Source organism: Astyanax mexicanus, chromosome 17 (assembly GCF_023375975.1).
Source record: "Astyanax mexicanus isolate ESR-SI-001 chromosome 17, AstMex3_surface, whole genome shotgun sequence".
NCBI lineage: Eukaryota > Metazoa > Chordata > Actinopteri > Characiformes > Acestrorhamphidae > Astyanax > Astyanax mexicanus.
Genome location: NC_064424.1, coordinates 636,497 through 649,402, shown reverse-complemented (window position 1 = coordinate 649,402; position 12,906 = coordinate 636,497). Strand labels below are relative to the sequence as shown.

At 37.7% G+C, this 12,906-nt stretch overlaps 1 protein-coding gene across 3 annotated transcripts in view; it reads left to right on the top strand.

Annotated features, from left to right (window-relative positions):
- ebf1b (EBF transcription factor 1b) overlaps window positions 1-11,225 on the top strand; it is a 219,206-nt gene extending 207,981 nt beyond the window's left edge. For 2 of the 3 annotated variants that reach the window (XM_049466755.1, XM_049466757.1), the window contains exons 14-16: window positions 195-374; window positions 4,000-4,194; window positions 7,752-11,225. In XM_049466755.1, coding sequence (XP_049322712.1) covers window positions 195-374; window positions 4,000-4,194; window positions 7,752-7,783 — 407 coding nt within the window. In that variant the 3' untranslated portion in view covers window positions 7,784-11,225. Of the gene's footprint in view, window positions 1-194; window positions 375-3,999; window positions 4,195-5,528; window positions 5,598-7,751 lie in introns of all 3 variants that reach the window. The other variant, XM_049466754.1, reaches the window with a different exon arrangement.
- Window positions 11,226-12,906: the final 1,681 nt, after the last annotated feature.

Sequence of the window (12,906 nt, the reverse complement as noted above, 5' to 3'; positions counted from 1 at the left end):
GCAGGTGGTGGTGTTATCCACTGCACCACACCAACCACTAACTAATTACCACACACATTAATATTTAAGTGAAGTTATAAAGTATTCGCACTTTATTACTTCACATTTCTGAACTTAACTCAGGTATATTAACCTCATGCTCTTTCTCTTTCTTTATCTCTCTCTCTCTCTCTCTCTCTCTCTCTCTCTCTCAGGTTTCAGTAGGAATACGAGCAGTGTATCTCCTCACAGTTATGTACCGAGCTCCACGCCGCAGCAGAGCAGCTACAGCACCGTGGCCACCAACATGAACGGCTACGGCAACACGGCCATGACCAACCTGACCGGCTCGCCCAGCTTCCTCAACGGCTCCGCCGCCAACTCCCCCTACGCCAGTGAGTACCCGCCCACCTGCCCACGATTCAGCCAATCAGGGCCCTCAAATACGCTTACGATTACATTCGACACACAGCGGTGAGACGCGGCAGCCAATTGCGCGCTGCATACTCTCAACCGGAGACAACCGTCCATCGGAACTGAAGACTGACAATCCATATCACTCCACCAGAGTAATTTTAAGGTGTCCAATTTGTCTGGGTCATTTTAGTATATCGTCGCTGTCCAATGAAAACCACTTATATCCAAAGAGCAACTTTACAGGAGAGAGAGAAAACCTTGTAAACTTTCAATGGAAGTCAATGTAAAAAGAGTTTATTTAAGCTCATTTTCAAGAGTTTCTATTGGTCTGTTCATCAATACATTTCGGCACAGTGTAAGGGACAGTTTGTCGGTTCAAATTATGTAGTAAACTAAAAATACACAAAAATGTAGATAAGTGTTTTAAAATGTAATAAGTTTAAAACACTGCATATATGAGCGTAGTTATGGATATTTAAAAATTGTACATTAATGGTTTAAGATCATAGTTTATCATACAGTCAATCAGAAGAACCAATCAGAAACCTAAATCCTAATTTAACATTTAGAACATTCTGATTAAACAGACAGAAAAAAAGCTAATATTTTAACATTTAGAGCATTTCTTGCTCAGTTAATTTACTAAAAAAGTTCAATAAAACTCAATAATACGCCTAAAGAACTCTGCAGTATTTATACCTATCTATAGTCTTTATTAATAAGAAGTAAACTTTATATTATTGTATGAATTGGGACAAGGCCTGAATGAATCACTAAATCACATTTCTAAATCACATGTAATTTTATTAGGAATAATAAATGATATTAATCACACTCTTTATCCTAAAGCAGTGGAGTCAGATGATGTGATCAGCTGAGGGTGGAGGAGATTTTACCACAGATTTTAACACATCATAAGGAGATGATTTATTCACAAAAAAGTACATTTTGACAAAAATAACGGTATTATGAAGGTGATGATTTTCAGTATAAATCTCTCCAGACTGCAGCAGTTTAGCTTCAGCACTTCCTCCTCTATAATGATCTTGTGTTTGTGTGTGTGTGTGTGTGTGTGAGTGTGAGTGTGTGTGTGTGTGTGTGAGTGTGTGTGTGTTTGTGTGTGTGTGTGTGTGTATGTGTGTTTCTTGCACAATTCCCCACTGGCAGTGTTGATGTTTTCTCAGCTCTGGAGTGTGTCTTTAACAGCTCTTTAAAAAGAGAGAGAGAGACACGCCCATCCCTCTTTCTCTCTCTCTCTCTCTCTCTCTCTCTCTCTCTCTCTCTCTCTTTTTCTCTCTTTCTGTCACTTTTCCTCTCTCGACTCTACCCTCACTCTATCTCAGATTATAGATTATTATATAAATCAGCTTCTTGCTGTTTGTATTCCACCTTAAATAGTGCAGCAGTACTTGATGTACACTCAATGCCACAATGTAGCTTTTGCATCTTTTAAGGTGGAACAAAAAATTAAAATTAGAAACTGCTTAGAAAACTTCAGCTCAGCTTAAATCAGCCGAACACATGCATAGTGTACCCAACTCTAATGGAACTGGAGGAAGAGTGGAAGAGAGAGAGAGAGGGAGAGAGAGAGAGAGACAGCTGGTCTAACACCCACATGTTTGTTAGTTTGGTGTAATTGGGTGTGGGTGAGTGTGGGGTGTGTGTGGTTTGAATCCTGGTGTTTGGGGGAAAATCTGGCTCTGAATCTAAAGAAACACCCCGCCCACTACCAGACCACGCCCAATAATTACCAGACCCCGCCCACTGTTAGACCCTGCCCACTACCAGACCACGCCCAACAATTACCAGACCCCGCCCACTGTTAGACCCTGTCCACTACCAGACCCCGCCCAACAACTGCCAGACCCCGCCCACTTTTAGACTCTGCCTTCTGCCAAATCCTGCCTATTGTCACAACACCATAACTTACACTACACCCACAGTTACAACAACCAGCTCACATACACTCTCTCACTCTATCTCTCTTTCACTCTTTAACTCTCACTCTATCACTTTCAATCTTTCACTCTCATGCTTTATTTCTTTCACTCTCTTACTCTCTCTCTCACTCTCACTGTCTTACTTTGTTACGCTCACTGTCTCACTCTCTAACTCTCTCACTCTATCACTTTCAATCTCTTACTCACTCTCACTGTCTCACTCTATCACTCTCACTGTCTCGCTGTCTCACTCTCACACTCTCACTCTCTCTCTCTCTCTCTGTATAATAACTGGACGGCGAGTGTTGGAGTGATTTTTTATATAAACGGCTCTGATTAAATGGATAGAGTAATTGAGGGGTAGGATCTCAGTTCCAGCACTTTGGTCTCGGCTTGTTAACAACTATTTTAAAAGCTCTGCTGAATCAATCTCCCACAGCGCCGCTACCATTACTATCTTCATTAATTGACTAGTTAGGACTTGATAAATGGATAAACGGACGGTGGTGCCGTTCCGCTGTTCCCCGCGGGTCAGAGCTCTTCTATTAAAATATTATCACTGAGAGAGAACTGATATAAAAAACTCAAGATACTGATAACCTTATCAGAATACAGAAAAAAAATAACATTTCATTTTTCAGACAATGAAAACGGAATGTAATCAAGAGCCTTAAAACCAAACTGAACTGCTTGAATTTCTGCACCAGGAGTAAAGCAGCATAAAGTTATCCAAAAGCAGTGTGTAAGACTGGTGGAGGAGAACATGATGCAGAGATGCATGAAAAAAAACTGTGATTAAAAACCAGGGTTATTCCACCAAATATTGATTATTTCTGAACTCTTAAAACTTTATGAATATGAACTTTTTGTTTTTTTGCATTATTTGAGGTCTGAAAGCTCTGTATCTTTTTTGTTATTTCAGTCATTTCTCATTTTCTGTAAATAAATGCTCTAAATGAGAATATTTTTATTTGTAATTTGGGAGAAATGTTGTCTGTAGTTTATAGAATAAAACAACCATGTTCATTTTACTCAAACTTGTATCTTGATACTTCTAACTTGTGCTACCTTACCTCAACCTTATCCTACCTCACCCTATCTCACTCTACCTCACTCTACCTCACTCTACCTTACTCTACCTTTGCCTACCTCACTCTACCTCACCCTACCTCACTCTACCTCACTCTACCTCACTTTACCTTACTCTACCTTTGCCTACCTCACTCTACCTCACCCTACCTCACTCTACCTCACTTTACCTCACTCTACCCACCCTATCTCACTTTACCTCACTCTACCTCACCCTACCTCACTCTACCTCACTTTACCTTACTCTACCTCACCCTTCCTCACTCTACCTCACTTTACCTTACTCTACCTTACCCTACCTCACTCTACCTCACTTTACCTTACTCTACCTTACCCTACCTCACTCTACCTCACTTTAGCTCACACTACCCCACACCACCTGACTCTACCTCACTCTACCTTATTCTTCCTCACTCTACCTCTCACTCTACCCACCTGTCCTTTCTGTTGCTCTAACACAGAATTTTTTCTGATAATAAAGGATTATTATATTTATTGTATATAATTTTCTATAATTATCTATTTTTCCTCCGTATTTATCCTCGCTCTGTTTTTCTCTCGTTCTCCTCCTCAGTCGTTCCCTCCAGCCCGACCATGGCGTCCTCCACCAGCCTGCCCTCCAACTGCAGCAGCTCCTCCGGGATCTTCTCCTTCTCCCCGGCCAATATGGTTTCGGCCGTCAAGCAGAAGAGCGCCTTCGCCCCCGTCGTCCGCCCCCAGACCTCCCCCCCACCCACCTGCACCAGCACCAACGCCAACGGCCTGCAAGGTACGGGACTTTTATTATATATATAATATATACATAATATATATATATATATTTACAGTATCAGGTGAAGTCTGGACACACCTTTTCTAATTCAGTGTGTTTTTTCTTTCTTTTTATGATTTTTTTAAACTGTAAATTTAAAAAACAAAAAACAAACTAGAATATGTTTTATATTTATATAGGGGATTAATGTGGTGGACACTTTTAACACTTTTTTACTGTTTATTACGTAAATCCATATGTAGAAAATAAAATAAATAAAGAAATAAAGGAAAAAACACTGAATTAAAAGAGGTGTCCAAACTTTTGACTGTTACTGTATGTATATATATATATATATATATATATATATATATATACATGTACATGTACATGTACATAAATGAAGTGTACTTATATTAAATGCATAACATTCATTAAATTCATATTTATTTTTTTATATTTAATTTGGTTCATCATTTTGTAAAGTCAAATATTTTTTACATAACTCTAAATATTGGTAGATACACTGAATGTATTTGTATGTAATAATGTTAATTGCTAGTTCTGTGAATTCTGTGGGGAAAAAAAGCTCAGAATTGTTCAGAAACTTCTGACTGGCATTTAGAAAAAGTTGTAAAAAAAATTCAGGAGATCGCTGGTTCTTCGAATCCTGTTTATGCAGCTTGCCATCCATCAGCTGCCGGAGCCCTGAGAGAGCACAGTTGGGTCTTTCTTGCTCTCTCTGGGTGAGTACAGTACAGTAGATGGCGCTCTCTCTTTCCCCTCATCACTCCTAGGGTGATGTGGATCAGCACAAGGCTGCGTCTGTGAGCTGATGTATCAGAACCACCAGATTGACTGTAGGCGTTTTCATCTGAGCGTTAGCGCTGTGATGCTACTCGGCAAAAAGGTTCAAAAAGAGGCGGAGTCTGACTTCACATGTGTCGGAGGAGGCGTGTGCTGGTCTTCTTAACCCTCCTGCTGTTGGAGAATCACTAGTGGTAGGGGGTTGGGTAATTGGTGGTGTAAATTGGAGATAAAATGAGAAAGTTTATATATATTTGGGTGCATCTCGCACTTTTAGCATCAGGTTTAATATCTGCACTTATGGAATGTTTTAGAGGAATGAAATGATGAGATGATGAGATGATGAGATGATGAGATGATCTGATCTAACCGCATGTTCCTCTTCCTGCAAACCATCATCATCATCATCCTCCTCCTCTTTCTCTTCCGATCAGGTCTGAGATTAACCCAGATTATCTTTTTCTCTCTTTTTCCCTCTGTTGTTCCTCTTCTTCTTCTTCTTCCTCTTCTTCTTCTCCTCCTCCTGTTCTCCACTCCTCCCTCAGATCAGTCTTTTGTGGACTCTAACAAGTACTCCACTGCCAGCGCGCTGCAGGGCCTGGCCTTCTCCTGAAGTACGTCCCTCTCTTCCTCTCGCACTCCTTCACTCCGCCGTTTATCTATCATCCATCCATCCATCCATCCATCCATCTCTCAACACATCACTTATTTATATTTCTAATATAACTGATCGCCTCAGAACATCTGCTGCATTCACTCACTATAATAAACCAAACACTAAAAACCAATTACAGTTCCTCACCTCTAATAACCTCCTAATAATCAATACTATAATAATTATCATTAGTTACACCTTTATATATATATATATATTTCTATTTAAATATGATCTAAAACATCATACTACAAATTTTCACAGCCCTTAAAGCAGATAAGGAGAACCCAGTTAAACAAATGACTCTAAAATATTATACTTTCTCATCTATTTATTGAGTAAAATGATCTAATATTACATATTTATGAGAATAAAAGTATGTAAAATCTCTGTTTTCAGTGTCTGATATATTTTTTTCCTATTTTTTAGCAGCAATAACTGCTCAAATTAAACGTTTCCAGTATTTGTAGATCAGTCCTGGAGGAACTTCAGCTCATTCCTCTGTACAGAACAGCTTCAGCTCTGAGTTATTGGTGGTTAACGGCGTGTCCGCACATTAAATAATCACTTTAGCTCCGCCCCCAACCAATTTCCATTGGATTAAAGTCAGAATTTTGTCTTGGCCCCATTCCAAAAAATTATCTTTACTCTTCCTGATCCATTCTTTGTTAGAACGATTTGTGTGATTAGGGTCGTTGTCCTGCTGCATGACCCAACTTCTCTTGAGATTCAGTTCATGAACAGATCCTGATATTTTCCTTTAGAATTCTCTGAAATAATTCAGAATTCATTGTTCCATCAATGAAAGCAAGCCGCCCAGATGGCTCAGATGCAGCAAAACAGGCCCAAACCATGATACTACCACCACCATGTTTCACAGGGTTTCCAACGGCTTCACAAACTCTGCACCACTATATGTAGCCCCTACAATCGAATCGGAAATACACCACTTAATATGCTATCTAAACTCTACTGTTTTTCATGCATTTCGGACCACTGGTATACCTGCAATGTTCATTAAAAATTTATCACATTTATTTATTTACTACTTGCGGAAAATATGATCTGAAGCTCAGTCCTGCTGCAGATACTGACCCAGGCCCCGCCCCCTTACATCCATCACTCCACTGTGATCAAACATCCATTCATAATCAGATTACTGCAGTTATCAGATTATCTGATTATTGAAGTGATCATGTAAACAGCATAATCATACGACTTCTTACATTCTTTCATAGTATTGATTAATAAATCTGATTAGTAAATCTGATTAAGTAGAGCTGATGCATATTATCTCAGTAATCAGATTTCTTAGTTTCTTTCACAGCAAGGTGTATAAATCTGATTAGTAAATCTGATTAAAGAGAGTCTATGTATTTTAGCTCAGTAATCAGATTTTACATATCCGTATAGGGTAAAGTGTATAAATTGGATTAGTAAATCGGATTAAAGATAACTTATGTATTTTTATTTTAGTAATCAGATTTTTCAGATCTTTATAGAGTAAGGTCTATAAATCTGATTAGAACATCTGATTAAAAATTGCTGTTTCTTAGCTCAGTAATCAGATTTCTCAGATTCTTATAAAGTAAGGTGTATAAATCTGATTAGTGAATCTGATTAAAAATAGCTTATGTATTTTATCTCAGTAATCAGATTTTTTAGATTCTTATAGATTAAAGTGTATAAATCTGATTAGTAAATCTGATTAAAGAGAGTGCACCTCACTCCTAAAGGGAATGTTGAGTTCTGAAATCAGATTAGTTTATTTCACTTTTTCACGTCCAAAATTAACCACACCCATGATTAATTAAGAGAATTAGTACATGAGATTTGCTTTGCGTTTGAGCTGTGCATTTAGTGCTTTTCCCGTCGTTACGATAGCAAAGACACACTGACACGCCTATAGATCACTGAAATAGGACTCCATGTCTAATGTGTCTGATGTGTTTGATCTTGATGTATTGGATTTGTTGGCAGGTTTGTTTCAGTAATGGTTCAGTTTAATGAATTAAAGTGAACTAAAGTGAATTAAAAGTGAATAAAAGTGAATTAAAGTAAATTAAAGTGAATTAACTCTACTGTATCTCTCTCTCTCGCTTTCTCTCTACAGTGATCCCTGGAATGATTGTCCCTCCGATGTAGAGTGTGTGTGTGTGTGTGTGTGTGTGGGCGTGTCCCCGCGTGTGTGGGCGTGTCCCCGAGTGTGTGTGGGCGTGTCCCTGAGTGTGTACAGAAGACTCCGGTCGTGGATTGGCCGCTGCAGTCCGTCGCTGAAGGATCACAACTTTAAACTCAGGCCCTTTTCTAAACAGATTCAGCTTTGAAGTGAAGCGATATGAAGGGAAATCAACCTGGATTACTGTATCGATCTGTTTTGATGTTTGAACTATTTGTACTCACCTTGTAGACACTTTTTAAGAAGAGGGGGCGGAGCCACGTCGGTTCTGACCCCGCCCCCCCGGCCACGCTAGTGCAGCAGAGTTCTATTTATTCTGATTTGGTTTGTTATTTTCATGGTTTTGCCATCTTTCCTGTGTGTTTCTGTGAGATTAAACGGATAGTGCGCCCTTTTATAAAATGTAAAATACACAGCGGACACGAGCTGCAGCCTTTTGAGTTTTTTAATATATAGTTTACGATGCTAAATGAAGGATTTTTGAGGAGATATTAAGAAAATAAAACACTGAATTTCAGGATAATCGCAGACTGTTCTCACCTGAAGAGTTCAGACCATCATTTCCACCATTTATATCAATTTTATCCAACATCAACAAACAAAAGCTGACTGTGTCAGCTAGTATACAAATATACTACTACTTATAATAATGCTAATAAAGCTAATAAAGCTAATAAAGCACCGTCAGATCTAAAATTGTCGCAATATTGCCATAAATCAAACATTTCACTGTGCCAAAGTAAGAGCCTCCAGTCATGCCATCCTCTACACCCTCACTGTATCTGCCATAAACTCATGATTTAATACATAAATTAATTTATATATATATATTTAAGAATATATATATTTATGTAACGCTCAATTTCTTACAGTGCGCCAATGAACAAAAACACAAAAACACAAAAACTGCTCAAATTAAACTTAAAAAAAATCTGATTTAGAATCCAGTTCACAGCACAGCCCGGAGTGTAACGGGACACAGATTATTTGGAGTGTTTGTTGCCACGGTTTTTGGAATATTTATGAAGGAATGTTATGTTTTCATCGTGTTGCCATTTTAATTTTCATATTTAAATTTTTTGTGAAGAAACTGTGATCAGATTTAGTTCTGCATTCAGTTCAGTTCAACCCGAGGAGGAGATCAAGATATGAAGGTAAAGAGGAGAGAAGGGGTTAATGAAGCTTTTACAGACTGATCTCAGACTGATCTCAGACTGATCTCAGACTGATCTCAGACTGATCTTAGACTGATCTTGGGTTGATCTCAGATTGATCTCATACAAACCTCAGGCCGATCTCAGATTGATCTTGGACTGATCTCAGAACGATCTTTTGCTTATCTCAGACCAATCTCAGATTGATCTCAGAATGATCTTTTGCTGATCTCAGACTGATCTCAGATTGATCACAGGCTGATCTTGCGCTAATCTTAGATTGATCTTGGGTTGATCTTGGGCTAATCTCAAATTGATCTCAGACAAACCTCAGGCCGATCTCAGATTGATCTTGGGCTGATCTTAGATGATCTTGGGCTGATCTCAGACTGATTTTGGGCTGACCTTTGGCTCATCTCAAGGTGATTTCAGACCAATCTCGGCTGATCTCTGACCGATCCCAGACTAATCTCAGATTGATCTCAGATTGAGCTTTGGCTGATTTTGGACAGATCTCAGATGACCTTGGGCTGATCTCAGACTGATTTTGGGCTGACCTTTGGCTCATCTCAGGGTGATCTCAGACCAATCTCGGCTGATCTCTGATTGACCTCAGATCGTTTGGGGCTGACCTATGACCGATCTCAGATCAATCTCAGATCGATCTGAGATTGAGCTTTGGCTGATCTTTGTCTAATTTCAGATTGATCTCAGACCAATCTCTGGCTGATCTCTGACTAATCTAAAACTAATCTCAGATTAAACTCAATGATCTCGGGCTAATCACGGATTTGTCAGATCAGACTAAGTTCAGCAGTGTAAAAGTTCCACCTCTCCTCATACGAATCGTCAGATTTCTGAAGGATTTTTTTTCTCTCGGTTTTTGAAGTGTGTGTTTTGTACAGAGTGATAAATCTGGAGTTTTTTTTTTTTTTTTTTGTAAACTCTCTTTTATTTTGCCAAAGTTCCTGTTTGAGAAATATTTATACATCAGAAAGAAAAAGTCTTAAGGCAGCTCAATACGACCTGGTCTCACTGATCTGGAGTTACGGCGTCAGATCCGCCCGGTTTATCCGGAGATCCTCACTAAAAGGGATAAATGTAAAATATCCATATAGCGTTTGTATGTTTAAATTTTGTACATTGCTTCTCTTCGCGGCTCTTCATTTATTTGTGTCGTTGTGTGTTCGATGTTGTAACGTGCAGATCAGATTTTTTTACTGTCGTCCATTAATGTGATTTTTGAATTTTGCTTTAATCGGTTCTGTGTTTAGAACCGCACCCCATCCACCACCAGAGGCCAACGCTTTATTTTTATACCATTTGTAAGTTAATTAAAAAGTCGTCTTACTTTTTGTTTTTGTTTTTGTTTAAATTTTTTGTATCGTGCCGCAAAAAAATGGTGAAAAATTTGGTGAAACATCCGGTGGCTGATTTTCACCAGTTTATCTACAGAATATTAATGATATCTGTGCTTATTCATATCTGTTTATGTTTATTTTTTATTTTTTTGCTCTGTTTCATCGAAAATGTCAGGGAAATGTTTTGTTAAATGTTTATTTTGTACAATATCTCACGTCCTTCATCTTTAATGTTCCCACAACTTCAGGTTTATCATCTCCACCAGCAGTGATCTATGCCTTAACGATGCGTAACGAGTGTAAATGTGGGAGGAGCCAGCAGTGCTCTGCTGCTGAGGTGTGAATACGTGGTTTTGCAGGAGTCTGATTGTGTAAAACAGCACAAAAATTAACACAAGTAAAAATGTAATGTTACTCAATAGTCTTAAAGATTTCCCCAGCTGTCCTGAATTTACTCTAAATCCCCCAAACTCTGACCTGCCCTTTTAACGAGCCCTTAACGAGCCCTTAACGAGCCCTTAACGAGTCCTTAACGAGTCCTTAACGAGTCCTTAACGAGTCTTACAGTGAAAATATCCATTTTTATTTCTAAACTTTATTAAATAAAGTTACTGAGTCATTGCATATTCAACACGGAGGCGGAGCCTTATCAATCCACACACAAAACCTAAAGGTGAAATTTGGCGGGAAATGTTATTTGACTCTGTTTTTCCCTGTTGTTCCCTTATCTTGTCTTAGACTGGACACTAGGTGGGCAGTTATATATTGTTGGGGAGGGAAATAATATAAAAAAATAAACTACTGTAAAGATTATCATTTTCTAATTAACTTTGAACTGTAAAATAACTTTTCAACTTTCACAATATTTAAATAAAGTTTCTTCTTGTCTGTGATCATTTACTCTCAGCGTTTTTCTTTCTCCCACACCCACTTACTATAGGTGTGTATATATATATATACACCTCTGGAATAATTTGAGGCATATTTATAGGTTTATATTTGAGTAAAATGAACATTGTTGTTTTATTCTATAAACTACAGACAACATTTCTCCCAAATTACAAATAAAAATATTCTCATTTAGAGCATTTATTTACAGAAAATGAGAAATGACTGAAATAACAAAAAAGATGCAGAGCTTTCAGACCTCAAATAATACAAAGAAAACAAAAAGTTCATATTTATAAAGTTTTAAGAGTTCAGAAATCAATATTTGGTGGAATAACTCTGGTGGTTTTTAATCACAGTTTTTTCATGCATCTTGGCATCATGTTCTCCTCCACCAGTCTTACACACTGCTTTTGGATAACTTTATGCTGCTTTACTCCTGGTGTAAAAATTCAAGCAGTTCAGTTTGGTGGTTTGATGGTTTGTGATCATCCATCTTCATCTTGATTATATTCCAGAGGTTTTTAATTTGGTGAAATCAAAGAAACTCATCATTTTTAAATGTATATATGTAAAAATGACTATTTTTTCTGATTTTACTTTTTATTGGTATATGTTTGAGTAAACCTCAGCCTGGCTTTTCTTTGTTGTGTGGAATAAGGTTATCCAAAAGCAGCGTGTAAGACTGGTGGAGGAGAGCATTCCAAAACGCATAAAAGCCATGATCAAAATTCAGGATTAATTCTCCAAATATTTCTGAACTATTCAAACTTTAATATTGTTTTTTTTTTCTAAATGAATAGAAGCTTTGTTTTATTTGCATTATTTGAGATTTGAATGCAGTGAATTATTCTATAAATTACAGATTTCTTCCCAATTCCAAATAAATACTGTCATTAAGAGCATTTATTTACAGAAAATAAGAAATGGTCAAAATAATAAAAAAGATGCAGCAATGTATTTAGAGAGATTCATATTCATAAAGTTTTAAGAGTTCAGAAATAATCAATATTTGGTGGAATAATCCTGGTGGTTTTTAATCACAGTTTTTTTTTCATGCATCTTGGCATCATGTTCTCCTCCACCAGTCTTACACACTGCTTTTGGATAACTTTATGCTGCTTTACTCCTGGTGTAAAAATTCAAGCAGTTCAGTTTTGATTACAGTCCAGAGGTTTTTAATTGGGTCATATATATAATAAATAAAATGTATTTTACTGTACAGTAACTGCAGTGTAGAAATGTAACAGCACATGTTATATTACATGTGTTTGTTATAATTTATTGATATAAGAACGGCTGTGTTACATGTTACTGTAGTGACATTATGCCAATTTACATTCCCATTAGAAACGTAATAATTTGAATGACTGTAATTGGTTAATATATTACTCTCTAATGGCACAGAGAATATGCTGCTGTGTTTTTAGCGTATTAACGACGCCTCGCTCGTTATGAATTGCGCGGCACTTTGGCGCATAATTGATTCGTCATTTGCATTTATGATCATGAGCAGAAAGATCCTCTGGATGGCTGTGCATATTTAATATAATATAATAATATATTTAATCTCCAGCACTCTGATCTGATCAGATAATAAAACAGCTTTCTGCTGACCTCACTGTGTTTTCAGCCGTGCAAAGCATTGTGGGAGGGAGCTGAGTGAAGCATGGCATCGTGGGTCTC